At 44.6% G+C, this 27344-nt stretch overlaps 1 protein-coding gene across 1 annotated transcript in view; it reads left to right on the top strand.

The window, feature by feature from the left end:
* CHCHD3 (coiled-coil-helix-coiled-coil-helix domain containing 3) overlaps positions 1-27344 on the top strand; it is a 272613-nt gene that overhangs the window by 41545 nt on the left and 203724 nt on the right. Inside the window, exon 3 of the mRNA XM_058190055.1 lies at positions 8473-8554. Within this exon, the coding sequence (XP_058046038.1) occupies positions 8473-8554 (82 nt within the window). The remainder of the gene's footprint in view (positions 1-8472; positions 8555-27344) is intronic.

Genomic DNA, 27344 nt, shown 5'->3' with positions numbered 1-27344 from the left:
AGCTCTAGTATTTTAATGAGCTTTTCTTACCCAAATGACTTTAGACTGCAATAAAGCTCTCCGGTTGTGTTAAATCGGAATCCCCATCCCTTTTGCCCGTAATTTAATTGAGCAAATTAACCAGCACTGTTAACAGTAAATTTGCCTCCGCTCTTAAGACCGAACTGGGGCAGAACGTATTATTCCAACCAACTTCTCTTAAATATCTTTAGTCACGTTGCTCGGTTTGAACGCTTTAGCCTGTAATGGTGAATTGCAGAATTCTGGGGTGGCGTGGTGGACGAACTTCTTAGAAGTTCTAAAAAGACTGTTTCCAAAAAAGTCTAATAAGACTTTATTTATTTTATTTATTTTATTTATTAGATTTTTATACCGCCCTTCTCCCGAAGGACTCAGGGCGGTTTACAGCCAAGTAAAACAACATAAACATAGACAAAAATTAAAAACGTACTAAAAAACTGATTATAAAATGGCCAAATAGAATTTAAAACTTAAGGTAAAACCATCCTAAAACCCCACTTAAAAATTTCATCAGGCTAGCCCCTCACAGTGGAATAAAAAGGTCTTGAGCTCGCGTTTAAAAGACCGGAGGTCGGGAAGTTGACACAACCCTGGAAGCAACTCATTCCATAAGGCTGGAGCCCCCACAGAGAAGGCCCTCCCCCTGGGGGCCGCCAGTCGACATTGTTTGACTGACGGCACCCTGAGGAGGCCCTCCCTGTGGGAGCGCACAGGTCGATGGGAGGCTATCGGTGGCAGTAGGCGGTCCCGTAAGTAACCCGGTCCTGTGCCATGGAGCGCTTTAAAGGTGATAACCAATACCTTGAATTGCACCCGGAAGACCACTGACAACCAGTGCAGGCTGCGCAGGAGCGGTGTTATATGGGACCATCGCTGTGCCCCTTCTATTACCCGCGCAGCCGCATTCTGGACCAGTTGGAGCCTCCTGGTGCTCTTCAAGGGGAGCCCCATGTAGAGAGCATTGCAGTAGTCCAGGCTTCTACTGTTGTAAGAAGCAGCTTTTTGGGAAGAGGCATAATCAGGGGTCTCCAAATTTGGCAACTTTTAAGACTGGTGGATTTTACCTCCCAGAATTATGGGAGTTGAAGTCCACCCGTTTTAAAATAGCCAAGGTTGGGAAACATTGAATAGCTGGCTGAGGAATTCTGGCAGTTGAAGTCCACAAGTTTTAAAGTTGCCAACTTTGGAGACCCCTGGGCAGAATACCTGGTCTTTTGGCCTTTTGGCTGTGCCAGTTCGGACCGGTTCGTGCGAATCGGTAGTTCCAACGATCGGCTGGCTCCGCCCACTCTCCCTCGTCCTATCCTGTCCTATATTTCCTTCTTTCTGGCTCAGCTGATTCACGCCTCCGCTGTTCTACTTACCGGGGCTGCCTTAGAAGATAACAGCTGAGCTTCAAATTGCTGTATTTTGAACGCTGCGTGCAAGTGTGTGCTCACAGAACAGGTTGTTAAACCGGTTGCAGCCCACCGCTGCTGAGAAGCCCGCTGGAACAGGGGTCACCAACCTTTCGGACTTCAGGGACCACTGAATTCATAATTTTAAATCCCGCGGACCACTAATATGATCTGTTTAATGACCGGTTGGGTGGGGATGGCTAGGTGGTCATGTGACTGGGTGGGCGTGGCCAACTCGATGTCACTCACGTCGAGGAGCACCTTGCCGACCTCTACTCGCCCCTCCCCTCCTCGCCTCCCCACCCGGGCTCCTTAGGGCCCCAACAGGAAACAGTTGCTGGAGCCACCAGGAGAAAGCGTTGGCAAAACAGCTGGCTCAGTTCAAATTGGATCTGACCAAGAAGGCGGCTCAGTAGAAGCACCTCACTTAGGACTAGGAGCATAGGATTTCCAAGCAGAGGGAAGACGTGTGGATGTGCAAGGCCAGGTACCAGCGCCTGGAGGCTCAGCGGGCTGAGATGGTCAGTCAGTTCCAGGCCATGATGCAGTCCCACTGGAACAAGGCCCTCCGGCTCTTCACCACCAGCGGCGCTTCCCTCCAGCCTTCGCCCAAAGCCCCGCACCAGGAAGCTGAAGCAGACCCCAAGTCGGAATTTCTGCCCCTCTCCGACGCACACAAAAAGACCCCGAAGGGGGAGACTCTCTGCAGCAACACAAACTTTCATTGCACGTATCCATCCCAGGGGCCGTAGTTTGAGGACTCCTGATTTAGTGCAATATTAAAAATGCAAATAATTTTTCTGCAGACCACCAAAATTTTCTCACGGACCACCGGTGGTTCACAGATCACCAGGTGGTGACCGCTGCTCTGGAACTAGCAAGGAAAGCTAGGTTGCTACATGACGTGGATCTAGCTTAGAGCTGGTAGCATTAACCTAGGATAACATGAAGTCAAACTAGGATAGAATACAAGTAGACCTTGAGATACGACCACAATAGAATCTGCGTTTTACAGGTTACAACACCTCAACTTACAACACTTCACTTAGTGACCGTTCGAAGTTACGACAGCACTGAAAAAAGTGACTTATGACCATTTTTCGCAGCTACCACCTTTGTAGCATCCCCATGATTGTGTAATCAAAATTCAGACGGTTGGCGACTGGCTCATACTCATGACTGTTGCTGTGCAACCTATTTATTTATTTATTTAATTTATTATTTATATTTCTATACCGCCCTTCTCCGAAGACTCAGGGCGGTTTACAGCCAAAATAAAACAATTACACAAAAGTTAAAAAACAGAATAAATCTTTAAAAATCTAATTCAGTTGGCCGAAATTTAAAAATAGTGAAATAAAACAAGCAAAGTTGCTGAATATGTCTAGTTTAATAAAAAGAAGGACCAGGGGAGACATGATAGCAGTCTTCTAATATCTCAGGGGCTGCCACAAAGAAGAGGGAAGATTGCTCCAACATTGGAAGTTTTTAAGAAGATGTTGGATAACCATCTGTCTGAAGTGGTGGAAGGTTTCCTGTCTAAGCAGGGGGTTGGACTAGAAGACCTCCAAGGGCCCCTCCAACTGTTGTTCTGTTCCGTTTGAGATACCATGGGATGTTTTTGATTCCGATGATTGTCCAGCCTTCAGTTCCTAGTGCAGATCGTTCTAAGCCAAGGAGCATTTTAGTTCACGCCAGCATTATCCTGGACATTAGTACAACAAGGAGATGTCCTTTTACCGCAGTTTTGCCTCTAATGTCTCCAAACCGTTCTTGTTGGAAGCTCCTTGTATCGTCTCAGAATCTTGTCATTAGAAAAATCAGGTTTTCTGCTCATCACGCACGGTACACAGCTGACCTTAACCGGACTCAGAATAATTGTATGCTCGGTTTGACTTCTTAAAGGTTTATTTGTAAATGATTCATCTGCCTGAGCTAAATAGGAATTGCCTGCTTAGATGCTCAGCCTATCAATTTGGGTCAAAACGATTTGTGGCTGAGTTGTTTTTTTTTTTTTTTTTTGCAAGAACTTGGCCAGATAAATAAAATTGCTGGAGTTATATATCTCATCCTCGGGTCTTTTTCCTACGATTAAGGCCTTAACTTCGTTTTCTTGGCTGTCTCGTTCGGGAACAACAATCCTATATATCTAGAGTAATAGAATTTCTATTTAACAATCTACATCCTCCCTTTTATTCTCTATTAGGGTCTGGGTGATCAATACGTAACCCGATTGATTGCTAAGGTCAAATGTGCCGTGTCTTTATAGCCAGATTGTATTTATTGGGCTTCAGAGGTTGTTTCAATGGGCCATTAGCCTTTTTCCCCCCTATCCATTCTTACTCAAAGGCCCCATAAAAAACCCCCGATGCATAGACTGGCAGGCACCTTAATGGTTATCCATTGTATGCCCGTGATCAGGTGCCAGATCTGCGTCTCGAAATAGTTAAAATATCTCTCCAGAGGTGAAATTAATCTAAGGATCAATTGCAGGGTAAATTGTTTTGCTGTCTTCCCAGAGGGCTGCTTTGGGAGATTTTATAGACCAATCAGAATAGGAGTTGGAAGGGACCTTGGAGGCCTTCTAGTCCAGCCCTCTGCTCAGGCAGGAACCCCTATACCAGTGGTGGCGAACCTTTTACTCACCAAGGGCCGAAGAGGTACACGCTTTGCGCACACGTGCGCTAGCCGCGCTAACACGTGGCTCCTCCCTCGTGTGTTGTGCACACACAACCGCACCATCTGTGCATGCACACGGCTTTTGGTGGCTCCCCTGTGCGCTGTGCGTGCAATCGCACCATCTGTGTCGTGTCCCACTCCTCCGCTGACGGCTGGGTCAGGGAAATCCGAATCAGGCTTGCCTCTGCAGCTCTGCCCAAAGTCCTAGCAAAGTCCTCAGAGCAGGCAGGAGACCAGTAAGTGACTTCAGCAAGATAAGTTCGACTTTTGCCTGACTCAGAGACTGCCAGAAAGTAGATCCTTTATATAGGCCATGGGGTGTGGCTCCATGACTCAGCACTCATTAAGGCCTGCCCCTCCCTTCCTTCTGTTGCCTCCGCCACACCAAACTTCTGATGCGAGGATTACTCCAATCAGCTGTTGTTGAGTAAACCTCCTCAGGCTCACCTGCTGTGGAGGAGGGGGAGGGGTCTAGCTGCTCCGTTTGCCTGGGCATGGAGTCAGGGCTGGGGGAGGGAGATGCTCCTTCTTCTGCAGTTTGTGTGGGCATGGAGCCAGGACTTGGGCCGGGAGGCATACATTCCTCAGTGTTCGGGAGCAGGTAAGAAGGCCCCGGCTGCTCTGAGGGCGGGCAAGACACAACAATCTGCGCATGTGTACAGTTTTTGCATAAGCAACACATGCGTGCAAATGCCATTTATGCATGCGCTGCACGCAAGTACCCCTGAATTGCGAGCATGCACACGAGTGGCCTGAACACTAGCTGGGGCGCGCACACGTGCGCAGCTGCAGGTGAGTTGGGTGACAGCTCATGTGCCCGGAAAGATGGTTCTGCGTGCTACTGTTGGCACATGTGCCATAGGTTCACCATCACGGCCCTATACCATTGTGGACAGATGGTTGTCCAGGCTCTTCTTTAAAACTTCCAGCGTTGGAGCACCCACAATTTCTGGAGGCAAGGAGTTCCACTGATTAATTGTTCTCACTGTCGGGAAATTTCTCCTTAGTTCTAGGTTGCTTCTCTCCTTGATTAGTTTCCATCTTTTGGTTCTTGTCCTGCCTTCGGGTGCTTTGGAGAATAGCTTGACTCCCTCTTCTTTGGGGCAGCCCCTTGGATGTTGGAAGGCTGCTATCATGTCACCCCTGGTCCTTCTCTTCATTAAACTAGATCTACCCAATTCCTGTGACCGTTGGGTCATCTAATTCTACTTTTGCAGTGGGCAAAGAAGACCGATTCAAGATCCATCAGATATGACTTATTATTAACAGAATAACAGAGCTTGGAAGGGACCTTGGAGGTCTTCTAGTCCAACCTCCTGCTGTTGTGCCTCGCCCGCCCGCCCTCCTCTCCTCAGCCGGGCCCCTCCCATCTCCTGCTATTTTAGCCAGAGACTGATAGTGAAGAAGAATGGCCTGGCATGCCTCCAGCCCCCAGCCCTGGCACCATGCCCGGACAGACTGAGCAAACAAACCTCCCTCCTACAGCGTGTGAGCACGAAGCCAGCCACGAGCTAGAATTGCTGGCAGCAGATCAGGAGGACAGAAAGTCACAGTGGACGGATCCCCGCTTCCGGAGAATGGAGAGGCGACGTCAGGAAAAGGAAGGGAGGGGCAGGCCTGGATAAGTGCTGAGTCATGGAGCCACACCCCATGGCCTATATAAAGGATCTGCTTTTTGGCATTCCTTGAGTCAGGCAAAGTCTCATCTGGTTTGCTGAAGTCACACCTTGGATTCCTGCCTGCCCTGAGAACTCTGACAGGAATTTGGCAAAGCTGCAGAGGCTTCGTGGCCACGCTTGAGACAAACTTTACAGACCCGGCCGTCGGAGGAGGAGTGGGACACGACACCTGCTCAAGCAGGAAATCCTATACTATTTCAGACAAATGTCTGTCTGCTCTCTTCTTAAAAATTCCCAGTTTCTCCTTAATTCCAGGTTGCTTCTCTCCTTGATGAGTTTCCATCCATTCCTTCTTGTCCCTGCCCTCTAGTGCTTTGGAAGATAAATGGACCCCCTCTTCTCTGGGTCAGCCCCTCAAATATTGGACCAGAGAGGTGTGAATTGTGCATCTCTGGGAAAATCTCAGCAAAGGTCTAACGGAAGAAAGCTCCCATGAATTTATTGCTTCAGAGGACAACTCATGTTTTAAGTCAGAATTTGAGCATACCTATAAACAAACTTTCTTTACCGTAACGATTTTCAGATACTGTCAGACGCGAAAGACCAGGTCCACATTTGAAAGTTCAATTAAACCAGTTCATTGCTAAAAAAGCCTATGCGTAGGAATCTTCTCAACTGACTTGAGTTAGATAAAGGCCAAAGGCCGTCGGTTGAGGTTGGACTTAGTTCATTTGTGGCTACGTCAGGATGCTAGGCTGATTCCTCTTTTAACTCCAACCCCCCCCCCCCAGGTTCTGCCACTCCTTTCTCCTAAACCATTGCAGTAGATCAGATTTTTAAGTGGAGTCCAGTGCTGAAATATGGAAACCAAGATGCCTCTCAAAGGGGTGGATTTAGAGATCGCTTTGGAGTTCGTGCCCATAATAGCAGTCAGGGACCTGATTCAGTTTACACTGGGGGCCCCAATCCACAGCAAAGACCTTCCTTCTTTCCTTGTTAAGTGACTCTGACTTCCTCATTGACTTTGCTTGTCAGAAGGTCGCAAAGAGGGGATTACATGACCTCAGGACACTGCAAAGGTCATAAAAACGAACATTCCTTCCTTCCTTCCTTCCTTCCTTCCTTCCTTCCTTCCTTCCTTCCTTCCTTCCTTCCTTCCTTCCTTCCTTCCTTCCTTCCTTCCTTCCTTCCTTCCTTCCTCATATTTCTAAAACACCCATCACTCTCAAAGATGCATGAGCCAAAAAAAGAAATTGATGAATAGAATAGCAGCTCCGTGAGCTGGTTACATGCAACATTTTTCTGAAATGGTATATAGGGTTTCTTGCCTAAGCAGGGGGTTGGACTAGAAGATCTCCAAGGTCCCTCCCAACTTCTCTTCTCTTCTCTTCTCTTCTCTTCTCTTCTCTTCTCTTCTCTTCTCTTCTCTTCTCTTCTCTTCTCTTCTCTTCTCCTGTCCTGTCCTCTCCTCTCCTCTCCTCTCCTCTCCTTCATTCCATTCTTATTGTTTTATTTCTCTTCTCTCCTCCCTCTCCCTCTCCCTCTCCTCTCCCTCTCCCTCTCCTCTCCCTCTCCCTCTCCCTCTCCTCTCCTCTCCTCTCCTCTCCTCCTCCTCCTCTCCTCGCCTCGCCTCGCCTCGCCTCTCCTCTATTCCATTCTTATTGTTTTATTCTCTTCTCTTCTCTCTTCTCTTCTCTTCTCTTCTCTTCTCTTCTCTTCTCTTCTCTCTTCTCTTCTCTTCTCTTCTCTCCTCTCCTCTCCTCTCCTCTCCTCTCCTCTCTCCCTCTCCCTCTCCCTCTCCTCTCCTCTCCTCTCCTCTCCTCTCCTCTCCTCTCCTCGCCTCTCCTCGCCTCGCCTCCCCTCTCCTCTATTCCATTCTTATTTTTTTATTTCTCTTCTCTCTTCTCTTCTCTTCTCTTCTCTTCTCTTCTCTTCTCTTCTCTTCTCTTCTCTCCTCTCCTCTCCTCTCCTCTCCTCTCCTCTCCCTCTCCCTCTCCCTCTCCCTCTCCCTCTCCCTCTCCCTCTCCCTCGCCTCTCCTCGCCTCCTCTCCTCTCCTCTCCTCTATTCCATTCTTATTGTTTTATTTCTCTCTCTTCTCTTCTCTTCTTCTCTTCTCTTCTCTTCTCTTCTCTTCTCTTCTCTTCTCTCCTCTCCTCTCCTCTCCTCTCCCTCTCTCCTCTCCTCTCCCTCTCCCTCTCTCTCCTCTCCTCTCCTCTCCTCCATTCCATTCTTATTGTTTTATTTCTCTTCTCTTCTCTTCTCTTCTCTTCTCTTCTCTTCTCTTCTCTTCTCTTCTCTTCTCTTCTCTTCTCTTCTCTTCTCTTCTCTTCTCTTCTCTTCTCTCCTCTCCTCTCCTCTCCTCTCCACTCCCTCTCCTCTCCTCGCCTCTCCTCTCCTCTCCTCTATTCCATTCTTATTGTTTTATTTCTCTTCTCTTCTCTTCTCTTCTCTTCTCTTCTCTTCTCTTCTCTTCTCTCCTCTCCTCTCCCTCTCCCTCTCCCTCTCCCTCTCCCTCTCCCTCTCCCTCTCCCTCTCCCTCGCCTCTCCTCGCCTCTATTCCATTCTTATTGTTTTATTTCTCTTCTCTTCTCTTCTCTTCTCTTCTCTTCTCTTCTCTTCTCTTCCCTTCCCTTCCCTTCCCTTCCCTTCCCTTCCCTTCCCTTCCATTCCATTCCATTCCATTCCATTCTGTTATTTTCTGTTCTATTCTATTCTAAATGTGTTTATTTTGTTTCCCTCCATTTCTTAATTCCAGTCAATGAAGAAGAACTAAAGAAAAGAATAGCGGAAGAATTGGCCTTGGAACAAGCTAGGCGAGAGGCTGAAGCTCAGAAAAGGTAATTTTATTTATTTATTTTCTCAGCCTTGTGGGGAAATTTGTGACTTTGGATACCAGGGTTGAAATAAGGTTGGTGCCCATAAACTAGAAAAGCAAACAAGAGTGGAAATAGTTGGGAATTTGGGAGCTTGGATTCCAACACAGCTGGTGCCCTCCACTTTGCAGGGGTTTTGCTACTATTTCCTTTGGAAAAATGAGCTTTATTTCCTATTTCTTTAAGCTGGCTGCTATGTATGAAAGTTAGATGAAAACAGTTTTATAAATCCTGACAGCACCATCCAGCATGCATCTCTCTTCTTTGTTTTCGAAGATCCTTCATTACATATCAACTTAGTATCCATAACTATCACTAAGTATTGTATCTCATGTTTTCTGATGAATGTATTTTTACAATGACTATGATAATGATAAAAAGGGACGTGGTGGCTCAGTGGCTAAGACACTCAGCTTGTCGATCGAAAGGTCGGCAGTTCAGCGGTTCGAATCCCTAGTCCTGCCGTGTAACGGGGTGAGCTCCCGTTCCTTGTCCCAGCTTCTACCAACCTAGCAGTTCGAAAGCACATGAAAAAAAATGCAAGTAGAAAAAATAGGGACCACCTTTGGTGGGAAGGGAACAGCATTCCGTGCGCCTTTGGCGTTGAGTCTTGCCGGCCACATGATCACGGAGACGTCTTCGGAGAGCTCTGGCTGTTCGGCTAGCACGTATGTGCAAAGGAAACCTTTACCTTTACCTTATGATAATGATCTATCTCTATTGTTTTAAGTACACTGAGAGCTTATGCACCAGAGACAAATTCCTGGTGTGTCTAATCATACTTGGCCAATAAAGAATTCTAATTCTAATTCTAATTCTAATTCTCTTCTCCGTTTCGTTCTTTTTGTTTTATTTCCCTTCCCTTCCCGTTCCGTTCTATTCTTATTGTTTTATTCCTATTCTATTCTATTCTATTCTATTCTGTTGTGTTCTGTTCTGTTCTGTTCTGTTGTGTTCTGTTCTGTTCTGTTCTGTTCTGTTCTGTTGTGTTCTGTTCTGTTCTGTTTCGTTCTGTTCTGTTCTGTTCCTTTCCGTTCCATTCCATTCCATTCCATTCCATTCCTCTTCTCTTCTCTTCTCTTCTCTTCTCTTCTCTTCTCTTCTCTTCTCTTCTCTTCTCTTCTCTTCTCTTCCTCTTCCTCTTCCTCTTCCTCTTCCATTCCATTCCATTCCATTCCATTCCATTCCATTCCATTCCATTCCATTCCATTCCATTCCATTCCTCTTCTCTTCTCTTCTCTTCTCTTCTCTTCTCTTCTCTTCTCTTCTCTTCTCTTCCCTTCCCTTCCCTTCCCTTCCCTTCCCTTCCCTTCCATTCCATTCCATTCCATTCCATTCCATTCCATTCCATTCTGTTCCTCTTCTCTTCCATTCCATTCCATTCTAATCTAATCTGATCCTTCTGAATTTTACTGGTTTGACTCTACGTCAAATTGGTAAAATTCCCTGCGAAAGCAGGATGATGTTTGTCACCTTCCCTTCTGCGCTCTCCTGAGAACTATTGAAGTCCATTTTTTTAACCTGATGTGGATTTTTGCCATCTTAAAATCGATAAGACGTCGTTATTTGACTTTCACCGAGATGCGTTTTTGCCAGCTCATTATTTTGCATTTATTAAAGAACCTTGTAATTGACGTTGCTTCAAGTCGTGTGTGAATATTGCTTGTCTCTCTCTCTCTCTCTCTTTTAACACTGCATTATGATGGAATTAACCACAGAGGTTTAAACAAACCATCCCTATAGACTTCAGAGGAATGTATACCCAGAACTGTGTTTATAGGATTTCCATCTAAATTAAGCTAATGTCATACCAAATTGAACATAAACACAACCAAAAGCCCTTTACCGGACTAAAATATGCCTCTTTGAGGAGTTAAACAAATTTATGTGTTATGCTGAAATTACAGCTCTTTGAAATATTATGGCTGGTCTTAATTGATTTTTGGTTCTTACGAGGAAATGTGCTTACTCTTTCTGTGTTCGTGTTAATGTAATTAATGTTAGCAGTTTAAAATGGAACAATTTATTATGCACTTTGATTATTCCTCCTGTACCAATAATATTAAGCGGTGCCTGTTCCTGGTGGCTTTCTTGTTCAGGTTTTATTCTATTTACCGGTAATGTACACTGTGAACCTCCATTATAGGAAGCCATGAGTTCGGTGGGCTTCTTAATCGTCTCCTTCTTGAAGTGCTGCCAGGATTATGCAGGATTCCTGGGCCCTGTGAACTCACATTCACACCCATCTGCATTCCAGCACTGATGATGTTACCTAGTTGGGTCATGAAACATCTGCAAGCTCAGAGAGCACCAAGGACCCCATGGAATTCACATCTGCTGGGATCTATTTCTCTTAGGGAAGTGCAATTATGGGAAGTCCCATAATTCTCCAGCCAGCCAGGTCTGAATTCCCCAACCAACTTGAAGGCTTGTGGACTTCAATTTGAAGACTTGAAGACTTGAACTTGAAGACTTGTGGACTTCAACTTCCAAAGTTCCCCAGCCAGCCATGATTCAATTCCCCAGCCAGTTTGAAGACTTGTGGACTTCAACTTGAAGACTTGAACTTGAAGACTTGTGGACTTCAACTTCCAAAGTTCCCCGACCGACCTTGATTCAATTCCCCAGCCAGCTTGAAGACTTGTGGACTTCAACTCCCAGAATTTCCCAGCCAACCATGTTTGAATTCCCCAGCCAATTGGAAGACTTGTGGACTTCAACTTGAATACTTGTGGACTTCAACTTGAAGACTTGTGGACTTCAACTTGAAGATTTCAACTTGCAGACTTGTGGACTTCAACTCCCAGAATTCCCCAGCCAGCCATGTTTGAATTCCCCAGCCAATTTGAAGACTTGTAAACTTCAGGTTGAAGACTTGTGGACTTGCATGGCTGGCTGAGTAATTCTTGAAGTCTGCCCATCCTCAATGTTGCCAACGATGGAGAGCCGTGTTTTAAAGGAACAACTATAGCATGACACATTAATGAGTGGAACGACTTGCCTCCAGAAGTTGTGGGTGCTCCAACACTGGAAGGTTTTAAGAAGAGACTGGACAACCATTTGTCTGAAACGGTATAGAGTTTCCTGCCTAAGCAGGGGGTTGGACTAGAAGACCTCCAAGGTCCCTTCCAACTCTGTTATTCTATTCTAAAACCTAGGACTTGTAGCCTTCGGTTAGGCCATAATTATTCAGGGCCTATGAGATATTTTGAAGCTCTCCATAAAGAGGCTGTAATTCAGCGGAGAAATAAATATTTGCACGAACATCCCTCTTTGTTCAGTATTAGCCATGTTTTATACGACGATATTTGGGTGAAGGAATTGAAACTTGGCAGAGCCGTACTCTGCCCGGCGTTGGCATCCTTATAATACGTGCAGCGAGAAATTTACACAGGCTTTTGGGTTTAAACAGCTTGATTCCGAATGACGGCTTTAAAAGGGAACCTTTTGTACTGTGTAAGAGAGAAAAGGGGAGAGGGAAGGAAAAAAAACACACACCCAGACATGGAAAATAGATTTGCAGGGATTATCTCCATTTTGCACTTTGCAGAATTTAACCAGAGGTTCCCCCCCCTCCTTCCTCTCCTTTCCTTGACAGCCATTTTATAAAGGCTTTGTATGGATCTAATTCTCTTTTTCACAGTAGATTATTCAGTCACTCTTCCCTTTTCTTTTTTTCTTGAGGGTCCCCCTCTCTCCCCCCACCCGTTTGCTGGGTATGTGCGTTTCAGCAAACGCTTCTGTGGGTGGTATCCATACAATTTGGATTTATAGTATACACATCTCTGTGTGTGTGTGCCTGTCTGTCTCTCTGTCCTTCTCTGTCCCTTTCTGTTGCTTGCTTTCTTTCTTTCTTTCTTTCTTTCTTTCTTTCTTTCTTTCTTTCTTTCTTTCTTTCTTTCTTTCTTTCTTTCTCTTTCTTTCCTTCTTTCTCTTTCTTTCTCTTTCTTTCTCTTTCTCTGTCTCGCTGTCTCTTTCTTTTTCTCGCCCCACTCTCTCCTTCTCTCCCCTCTCCCTCTCTCTCTTTCTCCCCCCTCTCTTTCTCTCTCCCCCCTCTCTTTCTCTCTTTCTTTCTCCCTCCTCTCTCTTCCGCTCCCCTCTCTTTCTCTCTTTCTCTCCCCTTTCCCCTCTTCCTCTCTTTCTTTTCCCTCCTCTCTCTCCCTCCCCTCTTTCTCTCTTTCTCTCCTCTCCCTCTCTCTCTTTTTCCCTCCTCTCTCCCCCCCTCTTTCTCTCTTCTCTCTCCCCCTCTTCCTCTCTCTCTCTCTCTTTCTTTTCCTCCTGTCCTCTCTCTTTCTCTCTTTCTCTCCCCCTCTTCCTCTCTCTCCCTCTCTTTCTTTTCCTCCTCTCTCTCCTCCCCTCTCTTTCTCTCTTTTTCTTTCCCACTCTTCCTCTCTCTCTTTCTCTTTCTTTTTCCCTCCTCTGTCTCCCTCTCCCCTTCTCTCTTTCTCTCCCCCTCCCTTCCTCTCTCTCTTCCTCTCCTTCTTTTTCCCTCCCCTCTCCCCCTCTCCCCTCTCTTTCTCTCTTTTTCTCCCCCCCCTCTCTTCCTCTCTCTTTTTCCTTCCATTAGCTTTGTAAGAAATTCTGTCTGTTGGTGAACTTTCTCTGCTTCTCTGGAAACAGACGGATTTCCTTCTTCAGTATTTGATGGTGGAATAGAGCTTTGCATTTAATGGCTGCTAGCATTTTATTTAGCGTTTGGTTCATTAGGGTTACACTAGTGCAGTGGGTGGATGGGGCTGCGAAGTTCAGTAGGCACCCTTTTTAAAATATCTTTGCCAGGATTTTACAAGGTACCTTCAGAAGCATCTGAAAGAAATGCTAGCTCTACTTGCTGAAGCCATTTTTTTCCAATCTTAGCCATTTTCCTGGGTCATGAAACGTTTGGAAGAAAACCACCAAACTCAGAGAACACCAAAGATGCCACAGTCGTCGTTGTCCTCCTCCTCCTCCTCCTCCTCCTCCTCCTCCTCCTCCTCCTCCTCCTCCTCCTCCTCCTCCTCCTCCTCTTCGCCATAAACACCACTGCCTTCTAGCACTGATGATGTTACCTAGTTGGGTCATGAAACATCCACAAGAGAAACCACCAAGCCCCACAGTCCTCTTCCTCCTCTTGCTTTTCTTCTTCCTCTTCTTCCTCCTCCCCTTCTCATCCCCCACTCCGTAAACCCCATTCCTTTCCAGCATTGATGATGTTAGCTCGTTGGGTCATGAAATGTCTGCAAGAAAACAACCAAGTTCTGAGAGCACCAAGGACCCCACAGTCCTCCCCCTCCCCCTCCTCCGTTTTGTAACCCCACCCCCCTTAATTTTTGGTCCTGATGATGTTACCTCGTTGGGTCATGAAACATCTGCAACCAAGCACAAGAGAGCACCAGGGTTCGTCTGGCCCTCTTCTAATGGGGGCATGTCATGGCGGGCGGAAGGCAGCCCGCGATTAACTCTGCATTGACTTCCCCGGTCGGTATGTCACACTCTTTGACAGGGAGAAAAAATGTCACTTATTCTTAAACCCAGTGGTGGGATTCAAATAATTTAAGAACTGGTTCTCTGCCCTAATGACCAGCTGGGTAGGCGTGGCCCGGTGGTCATGTGACTGTGTGGGCGTGGCCAACTCAACATCACCCACGTCGATTTATTTATTTATTTATTTATTTATTTATTTATTTATTTATTTATTTATTTATTTATTTATTTAGATTTTTATACCGCCCTTCTCCTGAAGGACTCAGGGCGGTGTACAGCCAAATTATAAAAACAATACAATATACAATTAAAACAAAAACTTAAAAACAAGCATATTCCATGAATGGCCGAAATTTAAAACGATCAAATTTAAAACCCTTAAAATTCATAAATAATAACCCCCAATTAAAATTATTTAAGATTAAAAATTTAAGCCAGTCCCGCTTGAATAAACAAATGCGTTTTCAGCTCACAGTGAAAGGTCCGGGTAATTGGCGCAAACCAGGGGGAAGTTCGTTCCAGAGCGTAGAAGCTCCAACAGAGGAGGACCTTCCCCTGGGGGCCGCCAGCCGACATTGCTTGGCGGACGGCACCCTGAGAAGTCCCTCTCTGTGAGAGCGTACGGGTCAGTGGGAGGCATGAGGTAACAGCAGGCGGTCCCGTAAGTACCCGGGCCCTAAGCCATGGAGCGCTTTAAAGGTGGTAACCAAAACCTTAAAGCGCACCCAAAAGACCACAGGAAGCCAGTGCAGACTGCGCAGGAGCAGTGTTACGTGGGAGCAGCGTGTGGCTCCCTCAATCACCCGCGCAGCTGCATTCTGGACTAACTGAAGCCTCCGGGTGCACTTCAAGGGGAGCCCCATGTAGAGAGCATTGCAATAATCCAAACGAGAAGTGACGAGAGCGTGAGTGACCGTGCATAGGGCATCCCGGGTCAAGGAAGGGGCGCAACTGGCGGACCAAGTTGTTGATGGGCCTTAGCTGTTACAATGTAATAAGGATTAAACAGAGAGGCGGTTTCTGTAAGCAGGGCAATAAAGCTTAGGCTAGAAACACCACCAGAATGTTGCCTTCCTTACAGGATTAGCCCTGTAAAGTGGGGAAAAAACCAAATAAGATTTCTTCCAACAACTAACCGGTTCTCCGAACTGCTTAGACAACCGGTTCTCCCTGGCTGAATCCAACCACTGCTTAACACCAGAGCTCAACTTTTTACCTGGAGAAGAAGATTTCAGCTCTCCCACCCCCTCCCCCGGGGTCTCATTCTCTTATCCTTGGTGCATGCTCTCCATGTCAAAAATCTCGTGCATCTAATCTCTCTCTCTCTCTCTTTTTTTTCCTCCCGAGTTCACTCGAGCAACTTTACATTACGGCTGTAAAATGCCGGCAGCAGACACGACAGACGTCGGTTGGAGGTTTTTTTTTCTTTCTTTTTTGGAATGTCGAATGTGAGCAATTTAATTTCCCTCCTTTGCAGTTGTTAGCTCTTCTACTTTACCAAAGTACTTAAGGTGACATTCAGAAGCTCTTGCGCGTTTATGACTTACTGAAAAGCCTCAAAAGCATTTTTTTTTAATGCTTTGTTTTAAAACACACACACACACACAAATGCAATGACACGGATTACATAGCTGTGTTTTTATTCCTTTTATACCAGAAAGAGAAAGAGAAGGCGAGCGGGTGTGTGTGTGTGTGGAATAACACCCCTTTCTTAGTAAAATCGCTGTCAAGCTTAAAGATGCTTTTCCAATACGTTGGAGTGGAGAATTGTCGTTTTGAAGAAGAAGAGATTGAATCTGGGTTAACCTGAGTCCCCTCTGCTCTCATCATCTTTTGACTGTGATTTATAGCGGGAGATCAAAATGAAAAGAAAAATAGCTACCTGGCCAAACGGAATCACCGACTTGCCTGTATACACAATATTTTAAGAGTCGGTCGGATACCTTGCCGCTTTAATCAGAGGGGGGGTTTCTGATTGACGAGGTCGGGATGAAAAAAGAGACTTGGGTAACTTGATTTTTTTTCCCCCCTGTGTATTTTGAAATCCCAATTATTTCAAAATGACGAGTCTGAAATTGGACTAAACTAATTTGGGGTTATCTGGCTTTTCGTGCTGTCTTTTGTCTCCGTTAACTGGCTCTGACAAATCCAGGACGGCATAAAAATACAAGTAGACGGTTACAAAGCTGATCTTTGGTGATAAATAGGTGGTGTATACCGTCACCCTGCCTATTTAACTTATATGCAGAGCACATCCTGAGAAAGACCCGGCTAGATGAATCAAAAGTTGGAATTAAGGTTGCTGAGAGAAATATCAACAACCTCAGATATATGCAGGTGATACCACTCAAACGGCAGAAAACGAAGAGGAACTAAAGAGCCTCTTGATGCGGGTGAAGGAGGAGAGTGCAAAACTTGCCTTGAAACTCAACAATGAGAAAACTAAGATCATGGCATCCGGCCCTCTCAATTCCTGGCAGGTAGATGGGGAAGAAATGGAGGTAGTGACAGATTTTATTTTCCTGGGCTCCAAGATCACCGCAGATGAGGACTGCAGCCAAGAAATTAAAATACGCTTGCTCCTGGGGAGGAAAGCTATGGCAAATCTAGACAGCATACTAAAAAGCAGAGACATCACTCTGCCAACAAAAGTGTGTATAGTCAAGGCTCTGGTTTTCCCAGTTACAATGGATGGCTGTGAAAGTTGGACCATAAGGAAGGCTGAGCGCCAAAGAATCAAGGTCTTTGAACTCTGGTGCTGGAGAAAACTCCTGCAAGTCCCTTGGACTGCAAGGCGATCCAACCAGTCAGTCCTAGAGGAGATCAACCCTGACTGACTGCTCTTTAGAAGGCCAGATCCCGAGGATGAAACTGAAATACTTTGGCCACCTAATAGAAGGAAGGACTCCCTGGAGAAGAGCCTAATGCTGGGAAAGATTGAGGGCAAAAGAAGAAGGGGACGACAGAGAACGAGGTGGCTGGATGGAGTCACTGAAGCAGTCGGCAGGCGCTTAAATGGACTCCAGAGGATGGTAGAGGACAGGAAGGCCTGGAGAAACGTTGTCCATGGGGTCGCGATGGGTCGGACACGACTTCGCAACTAACAACAACAAATACATAGATGGGAGAGACGGTTTGATCTAGTGGATAAGACACCAAGCTAGAAAGCAGGTGACCGTGAGTTCAAGACCTGCCCTGGCCATGAAAGCCAGTTGGGTAACTTTGCTCCAATCACCAGGAGATGGTGAGTTCTAGTCCCGCTTTAGGCATGAGAGCTGGCTGGGTAATTTTGGGCCAATCACCAGGAGACAGTGAGTTCTAGTCCTGCCTTACCCTGAAAGCTGGCTGGGTAATTTTGTGCCCATTACCAGGAGATGGTGAATTTTAGTCCTGCCTTAGTCATGAAAGCTGGCTGGGGTAACTTTGGGCCAATCACCAGGAGATTGTGAATTCTAGTCCTGCCTTAGGCATGAAAGCCAGCTGGGTGACTTTGGACCAGTCCTCCTCTCTCAGTCCACCTCACGGGGTTCTTGTTGTGGGGAAAATAGGAGGTTGGGGACCTGTGTTCTAAAGCACCAAGGAACATAACAAGCTTAATGTAACTGGATGATTCTGTGTTTGAAACACGAATATATTGGGGTCTCAGTTGAAAAGTCACCCTGTTAATCGCTCAGAATTAGAAGCGTTCTTTTTCTTTTAAGATGATTATAATGTTCTTATTTATGGCCAGCCGCTTTTCAGAGGGCACCATTCATGTTTTAAATCGTATTATTTATTCTATGTAAGCTGCCAAGGTTGTTTTTTTTTTTTTAATTGTGGCGGGATAGAAATTCAATCAATGCCCGTTGGCAATGATTTCTGCTGTGCATTTCTGTTTTCTTTCTAAGGAAGACAGGAGACAGACTTTGTAAAAGCCCGTCTGGTTCAAATTAAAAACAATTTTTTTTAAAAAAAAATCTCCCCTTTAGGTGGGTAAGAGAGGCACGGGCTAGAAGGCGGTGGGGTTTTTTTTTGGGGGGGGGGGAACGACAGTGCTTCCATTTTATGGAAGACATTGCTCCTGAAATATTCCCTGTGTTTTAATATTCCAGATCAGTGGTTCTCAACCGGTGGGTCGCAGACTCTGTGAAGGTTTTACGACGATGACTTAAATCTTGAGTTAGGTCTTCATGGTCCATGACCACAGGTTATTTAAAGAGGGGGAAGGGTTTGTGGTGAAGAAAATGTTGAGAACCACTGTTCTAGATCAGGGGTCTCCAACCGTGGCCACTTTACGATGTGTGGATTTCAATTCCCAGAATTCCTCAGGAGTGAGGAATTCTTGGAATTGAAGTCCACACGTCGTAAAGTGGCCAAGGTTGGAGACCCGTGTCCTAGATAATATTCATGAACGAAGGCGAAGATATGTGTCCCAGGATAATGTCGCAGGATCCAATCTGGGTCGGTCACCGGGACCAGAGATTTTTGTCTTTCAAGCTTTTGGAGTGGAGCCAGTCTTCAGGGAACTTCTCTCTAGCGGAGGGTGTGCTTTGTGCTATTCTGTGTGTGGTGTTGTGTTGACATGGTGCCTGTTGTATGTGGCTTTTTAGATGTTGATTGGGGTATTGATGGCTGGCTATTACCGTATTTTTCCGTGTATAAGACGCCTCCATGAATAGGACACCCTTCATGTTTCATGTAGTTTTCTTGTAGGAAGCACACTACGGTTTCTTGTAGTAAACACATTGTGCAGAAGCCATCATTGTTGGAGTGAGTAATACAACAAGAACAGGAAATGGATCACAGGAACGATAGAGATGAAAGCTAGAGTGGCAATGTGATACAGGAAACAACTACAACAACTACAATAGAGAGGAATGATAGCGCTGCATATAAGGTAGAGGCTCATCCAGCATGTGCGGCTTTCTTGGCCTCCCGTGTATAAGATGCCTCTCCATTTTCAAGTCAATATTTTAAAGAAATATTTAGCGTCTGATACACGGAAAAATCCGGCAAATCGTTGGCTGTTGTTTGCTTGTGCTGCCAAGCCCCACCCACCTCCTAAGTACTTGATAAACTGGTGGCAAATCTGGCTGATTTTGCTCCTGCTCGTCCAACAATCTTAGTAGCTGCAAAATTAAATGTAGGTCCTTCTTCATTGCAGTGGTGAGGCTACCTATGAGTTCGGGTCTCTTTGCCTGACTGCTCGGTTCTGTTCTTGCCTAGGTAATACTTGCCAGATAATATTCCTTGTATTCTAGAAGACCCTCAAAACCACATTATTTCGTGGAGGCTTTGGCTCAAAATTGATGATTAGAGATTCCCCCCCGCTGTTTTTAGCATTGGTGAAGTCTCTGCAATGATGATTTATTGTTCTTATTTTGTCCTTTTATTAGCTGTGTCTGTTTTTGTATACCACCCAGAGTCTTTCTGATTGGGGCAGTTTAAGGATATTATAAATAAATGCTCTTTCCTAGGTTTGCAAAGGCATGATGCGAGCTGTTATTTATTTATAATGCCTTTGCAGTTGGATTTATATCCCGTACCGATGTTCTTCATGTATTTTGCTCTTAAAAAAGGCCTGTTATCTCTTGGTTGTGTGTGTGACACAAAAACACGATGGAAAAGAATGGCGGCGTGCTGCATAGAGTGTTTCTGTCAAAAATATATATATATATGGGATGTGATTGCCTTATGGAACTAATGTTGTCTTCTGCACAGAATTTAGTTTGCTAAAGAGGAAGACACAGAAGCCGTTACAAGAAAAAGTTTTCCATGGCAACTACCATACCTGATCAAATGTTTATCTGAAGAAAAGGAAGCGTAAAATCAGTCTTATTCCCTGAAAGTAAAAATCGACTGTGCCATAAAAACCCAAATTTTCATCATTTCTGGGTGCAAATCTAGGTAGTCCTTGGCTTACAACCATTCCTTTAGTGATCGTTTAAAGCTACGATGACACTACCCTGTTTTCCCCCAAAATAAGACCGGGTCTTAATAGAAAATTTTTGCTCCAAAAGACGCATTATGACATTTTCCGGTTAGGACTTATTTTGGGGGAAATACTGTACTAAACGCCTCCGTCTGCTGACAATCTTAACTGGGGCTTATTTTTGGGGTAGGGCTTATATTACAAGCATCCTGAAAAATCATGCTAGGGCTTATTTTTCGCTTGGGTCTTATTTTCAGGGAAATACGGTACTCAACGTTTCCTTCTGGCTGACGATCTTAACTGGGGCTTATTTTGGGATTAGGGCTTATATTACGAGCATCCTGAAAAATCATGCTAGGGCTTATTTTTCGCTTGGGTCTTATTTTCAGGGAAATACGGTACTCAACGTTTCCTTCTGGCTGACGATCTTAACTGGGGCTTATTTTGGGATTAGGGCTTATATTACGAGCATCCTGAAAAATCATGCTAGGGCTTATTTTCCGCTTGGATCTTATTTTTGGGGAAACGATAAAAAAAAAAAACTTACCACATTTTTTCACGCTTAATGGCCATTGAAGCATTCCCGTGGTCACGTGATCAAAATTCAGAGACTTGGCAGCTGTCTGGCATTTATGACGGTTGCAGTGTCCCGGGGTCATACGGTCCCTTTTTGCGACCTTCCGACAAGCAAAGTCAATGGGGAAACCAGATTCACTTAACAACCATGTTACTAACTTAACAACTGCAGGGGTTGACTATGGAGCGTGTGTGCTGCCACGGTTGTAAGTGTGAAAAATGGTCCTAAGTCACTTTTTTTTCAGTGTCGTCGTAACTTTGAACAGTCACTAAACAGTTGTAAATCGAGGATGAGCTGTGTGGGTCAAAGTAGGCAAGGAAGTGGTGAACGAACACCTCGACGTTTTGAATGAATTTATCACTAGGCCTGGATGGATTATATCCTAGAGTGCTAAAGGAACCAACAGATGTGATCTCTAAATCACAAGGCTAGTCGTTCGAGAGGTCGAACGACTAGCCTTGTGGTGCAACCAAAACAATCTGGAACTGAACACACTCAAAACCGTAGAAATGGTGGTAGACTTTAGGAGAAACCCTTCCATACTTCCACCTCTCACAATACTTGACAACACAGTATCAACAGTAGAAACCTTCAGATTTCTGGGTTCTATCATATCGCAAGATCTCAAATGGACAGCTAACATCAAAAACATCATTAAAAAAGGACAACAAAGAATGTTCTTTCTGCGCCAACTCAGTAAGCTCAAACTGCCCAAGGAGCTGCTGATCCAATTCTACAGAGGAATTATTGAGTCTGTCATTTGCACCTCTATAACTGTCTGGTTCGGTTCTGCAACCCAACAAGAAAAACACAGACTTCAGAGGATAATTAGAACTGCAGAAAAATAATTGCTACCAACTTGCCTTCCATTGAGGACCTGTATACTGCACGAATCAAGAAGAGGGCCGTGAAAATATTTGCAGATCCCTCGCATCCTGGACATAAACTGTTTCAACTCCTACCCTCAAAACGACGCTATAGAGCACTGCACACCAGAACAACTAGACACAAGAACAAGGCCATCACTCTGCTAAACAAATAATTCCCTCAACACTGTCAGACTATTTACTGAATCTGCACTACTATTAATCGTTTCATAGTTCCCATCACCAATCTCTTTCCACTTATGACTGTATGACTATAACTTGTTGCTGGCAATCCTTATGATTTATATTGATATATTGACCATCAATTGTGTTGTAAATGTTGTACCTTGATGAAGGTATCTTTTCTTTTATGTACACTGAGAGCATATGCACCAAGACAAATTCCTTGTGTGTCCAATCACACTTGGCCAATAAAATTCTATTCTATTCTATTCTATTCTATTCTATTCTATTCTATTCTATTCTATTCTATTCTATTCTATTCTATTCTATTCTATTCTATTCTAAACATCTGGCCGTAATCTTCGAGCATCTCTGGAATAGAAGGTTAGTGCCAGAAGGTTGGAGAAAAACTAATATTCTAATCTTTTTAAAAAGAAAGGGAAAGTGCTCCCAGGAAGCTGCAGAACAACCTGGACATCATTTCTAGAATTTGTCCAGCTGTTGATATCAATGCACAGCTGGACAAGTTGTAGAAAAGATGACCAATTAATAGTTTTGCAAACCTTATAGAAAGGAACAATCTGACGAAATTAGCCCGGGTTTGTTCCAAATAGTTTTTGCCAGCTTAACTTTCCCGCGTTTTAAAAACAACTTGGGTAGAAAAAAAAATTGAATTACCTGCTTTATTTTTGAGCGGTAATTAAAAAAAAACAGGCAGTTTCTTCCAAGTTGTCAGAAGAATCTAAAACACATAATGTGAGGGTTATCATTTGTGTCGCTCTCTTATTCAGGACTTGAAAAGAAAGAGAAGGCTTTGTGCTTCTACACATCCCAATTTCTTTTAGAGAATTAGCTTCTTTGAGTAAATTTACTTGGGATCGTTATCAATTTTTCAGTGTTTTCTTTAGCCTTGTTCTGTACTGAATGCCTGATTTTTAATAGTCTATTTCTTCATGATTTTGTTCAGAAATTGCTGTCAGAAGAAGCTCTATCGGTCCATTTGTGTCGTCCACTAGAACATGTTACAAGAGAATTTGTTTGGTTCCCTTCTCTCTTTTTATTTTGAGCAGCTGTGCACAGAAATTATTGCAAAAGTACTTTGCAATATGGTACTACGTCAGTCTTCAACAATACTAGCCTTTTTCCTTTCTTTGGAGATGTGATTATATAAACTTGGAATTTCTAAATTACTTGGATGAGCTTATTGGTTGTGTTATCCGCGTATTTGGCATTGTGAGTTTCTTTCGACAGTTGGTAAATGCTACTCCCGATTCTTGTGAATATTTAACAGAATGCGCATTTCGCGAGGTACGAATTTTTGGATGCTCTTTCCACAGTGCGGCGTACAGGCATTGTCTGAAACTGTGACTGGATGTTGCGTCCGTAGTGCGACAGGAACAAACTGAGGGTGACGTAGTTCACTCAAGCCCTCTCGGTGTAACCTGCGGGTCGGTGGGTTGCCCACAAAACCCCTAGGTTTTTCCGATGCACACAATGTATATGTGATGGAATGTAGTCTGGATTCCCAGCAGGGAGGGGCTGCATTCCAGAGGAGCAAGAGAGAACACAGTCCAGATAGTTCGTGTGAGAGAAAGAGGGTGAGGACGGCACCTGCCTAACAGTTCCCAGAGTACAAGTAGCGCTTGACTCTCAACAAAAATAGAGCCCCAAATTTCCATTGCTAAGTGAGATAGTTACGTGGGTTTTGCTCCATTTTACGACGTTCCTTGCCACAGTTGTTAAGCGAATCACTGTGGTCGTTAAGTCAGTAACACGGTGGTTAAATGAATCTGGCTTCCCCGTTGATTTGGAAGGTCGCAAAAGGGAGTCACCTGACCCTGGGACTTCAACCATCATAAATACATGCCTGTTGCCAAGTGTCCATTGGATCACATGACTGGGGTTGTGTGTCAATGATCGTAAGGGTGAAAAAACGGTCATAAGGCACTGTTTTCCTGGCCATTGTAACTTTGAACAGTCAGTAAATGAATGGTTGCAAGTCGAGGGACTACTTGTATAGGCTTAATGGTAGTGTTAGTATGCTTTAGTTTGGCAAGATTCTGTCTTAAGGTGAAAGACAAGGAAGATACCTTCTTGGATGGATCACAACACCTCTATTGTGGTCTGCAACAGCCTGCGGAGCTGGCAGCGGAGTCAGATAGTGGGGAAGCTGGGGAGGAACATGGGTCAGTCCTGGAGGCTGAGGAAGGCCTGGAAGAGGGCTCTGCTTTGGAAACAGAGATGGGGCCAGGGCGATCTGGGAGTGATGCGCAGACTCTGGAGCCCCAGAGTCGGACAGCAGAGAGGCAGAGGAACCGGGGGAGCCTGTTCCTAAAGCACGCATGCGCAGAGCTGCCAGAAGGCAAGAGCAGCTAAAGCAAAAATGACTCTGGAGTAAGGCCAGGAGATGATTGGCCCCTCCCATAAGGCTTAAAAGAGAAACAAAGGCACTTGGGCCTTTTGCAGGAAAGCAACGTTGCTAATTCTGTTCTCAGTCGGCATCTCTTGTTTGTTTCTGAACTCTGTGGGGCTTTGCCAAGTAAAGGGTGTTTGGCAGGGTGTTAAAGAAGGTAAAAATTGGTGATTATCCCGAAGGACTTCTTCCGAAGGGACTTTTTTTTGCAACTAATTGGGACTCGGCTGAGAATGAACATAATTCTCAGCTGTTACAATAAAGTAGGCTTTTTGGGGGGACTAATTGTGCTTTGTAATGACTCAATAAGCCTAGGTCATAACAGCATCTTTCTTGATTTTTGGAGCCTGACAGTTTCTGGAACATTCCTCCCTGGTGAGACATAGATATCGACGCCGAGGTTGTTACGGAGGTGACAGTGCTCACCACCTTGAGGAAGCTGTTTCAAAGATAAATCCACCCATTGACATCCAGACATCTGCTTCTAGCTCCTGAGTGCGAAGCCTCATAAAAGCAGCACCATAAAGATCAGGATATCTGCCTGTTTCATTTAACTGCATTAAAGAACTGGAATGGAATAAGAACTTTCTTTATTATCATTATAGTCAATGATCCACATAAAAACATATAAAAACATCGTAATCACGGATGCTGGATTTGCCGATGCGTTTTAAACTGCCGCGGCGGCTCAGGACTTTAGACACCGTACCGATAATGCCGGCTTTGGAATTGGGAAATAGGAGCTTTAAGTGACGATGTACGTTTCGTCTTGGATAATGTCCAAGAGGAGAAATGATAGAATTCTCCCGAAGAGGAGAAATGATAGAATTCTTTCACTCTGGTGGCTCAGCAGACTAAGTCTGTCTGAAATTAACAGCAGCTGCTTGCAATTACTGCAAGTTCAAGTCCCACCAGGTCCAAGGTTGACTCAGCCTTCCATCCTTTATAAGGTAGGTAAAATGAGGACCCAGATTGTTGGGGGGACAATAATTTATTTTTATTTTATTTATTTATTTAATCGCATTTTTATACTGCCCTGTTTCCCGGGGGACTCAGGGCGGTTTACAGCCTAATAAAAACATACATATAAATACAAAATAAAACACCAATTAAAAAACTTATTAAATAAGGCCGAATATTAAAAAATTGCAATAAAAATAATAAAACCCCGTTAAAACCAAATTTAAAATTTAAAATTCTAGTCCAGTCCTGCGCAAATAAATAGATGTGTCTTAAGCTCGCGGCGAAAGGTTCGAAGGTCAGGAAGTTGGCAAAGTCCTGGGGGAAGTTCGTTCCAGAGGGTGGGAGCCCCCACAGAAAAGGCCCTTCCCCTGGGTGTCGCCAGTCAGCACTGCCTGGCTGACGGCACCCTGAGGAGTCCCTCCCTGTGAGAGCGCACGGGTCGGTGGGAGGCAATCGGTGGCAGCAGACGGTCCCGTAGGTAACCCGGGCCCTAAGCCATGGAGCGCTTTAAAGATAGTTACCAAAACCTTGAAGCGCACCCGAAAGGCCACAGGCAGCCAGTGCAGTCTGCGCAGGAGAGGTGTCACATGGGAGCCACAAGGGGCTCCCTCTATCACCCGCGCAGCCGCATTCTGGACCAACTGGAGCCTCCGGGTGCTCTTCAAGGGGAGCCCCATGTAGAGAGCATTGCAGTAATCCAGACGAGATGTCACGAGAGCGTGAGTGACTGTGCATAGGGCATCCCGGTCTAGAAAGTTGACTTTGTATATAAATATACAAATGGATGAAGACTATTGCTTGACATAGTGTAAGCCGCCCTGAGTCTTCGGAGAAGGGCGGGATATAAATGCAAATTTAAAAAAAAAAACAACTCGGTAAACATCAGTTCAGCAGGACAGATAGTCCTCGGTTTCCAACAGTTCGTTTAGTGACCGTTCGAAGATACAGTGGCACTAGAAAAATTGACTTATGATCCTCACACCTGTTTTGGCAACTGACTCGTATTTACGACGGTCGCAATGTCCCGGGGTCAAGCGATCCCCTTTTGTGACCCTCTGACAGCGGGGAAGCCAGGTTCACTGAACAGCCGGGTTACTAACTTAACAACGGTGGCGATTCACTTAACGGGGGCAAGAAGGGTCGTAAAATGGGGCAACGTTCACTTAACAACTGTCTCACTTAGCAACGGAAATTTTGGGCTCTGTCCTCTGTCAAGGAATATTTTACCTGTACGTGGGTTTTTATTTCAACTCAAGAAAGAAAAAAAAAATGTAAAAGTACAAAAAAGGAATAGGGGAAAATACGTAAGAAAAAAGAATCCGAAAAAAAATTAAAAATAACTTCCCTCTTCATCAAAGCAAGTAGAAACATTTTCAATAGCTTAGCACCTTCGCTAATATTTCAACCAAAACTCTTTTAATCCCATATCAAACCTTTTATCTATTGACAACCTCGTCTTTCAATCTTAATCGGCAGATGTTCATTAAGAGCTACCAGAAATAACAATACATATTCTAACTTTAAACAATTAAATCCGTTTCATAATTCTTTCCTGCACATTATACAAAAGCTTATCGTTTTCTCTCAAACTCTTCTTCCCATGTCTTATCTCGCATCTATGAACCAATCTTTAAACCCTCATCATTCAGACTTAATCAAGAAAAATTTCCATAAGAGCTTGAGGAAACAACAAATGGAAAATATTAATCCCTTTAAATGATCTCCCACAAATTAATTTAATATCTTCTCTTCATCTCCTCTCAATTACAACATCATAGCTTATCGTTTTTTCTAAAATTATAACAAAACACTCTTGTTTCCATCTCTTATCTGTGAACAAATCTTTAAAGGCTCAGCATTCATCCTAGTTAAAAAAAACACACATTAAAAGGCGTGAGAAAAGAGAAGTTCATACAGAGTTTAACCTTCATCAAATGAGCTCACTTTTTATACTTTAGTTTTAGGGGCCGTGATTATTTATTTGAGATAACGACCCCCAAATCCTATTGCTTCTTTATTTTTGCTTTTGTCAGGAATTCCTTCACAGCTTTAACACGTCTCTGTTGTAAATCTAAAGTAAGAAAAGTCACTTTTCTGAGTTAAGATCCACGTAACATCTGGTTTATTATGATTTGTGTGTCCCTTTTAACTGCAGGTAGTCCTCAAGTTACAACTATTTGTTTAGTGACTGCTTGAAGTTACGATAGCACTGGAAAAAAGTGACCAGTTTTCACACTTACGACTGTCGCAGTGAAGAGCTCGGGGGCTTGAGTGGTTGGAACGCCGGGCAGGAGGTTAGCAATCCCGTGTTCGAAATCCGAGAGTTGCCGTGGGGTGAGATTGAGCTCCTGTCCTTCACTCCAGTTGCTGTTGGGGAC

Source organism: Ahaetulla prasina, chromosome 7, assembly GCF_028640845.1.
Source record: "Ahaetulla prasina isolate Xishuangbanna chromosome 7, ASM2864084v1, whole genome shotgun sequence".
Classification (NCBI taxonomy): domain Eukaryota; kingdom Metazoa; phylum Chordata; class Lepidosauria; order Squamata; family Colubridae; genus Ahaetulla; species Ahaetulla prasina.
The sequence above is the reverse complement of the archived record's forward strand: the minus strand, read 5'-3'. Positions and strand labels throughout refer to the sequence as shown.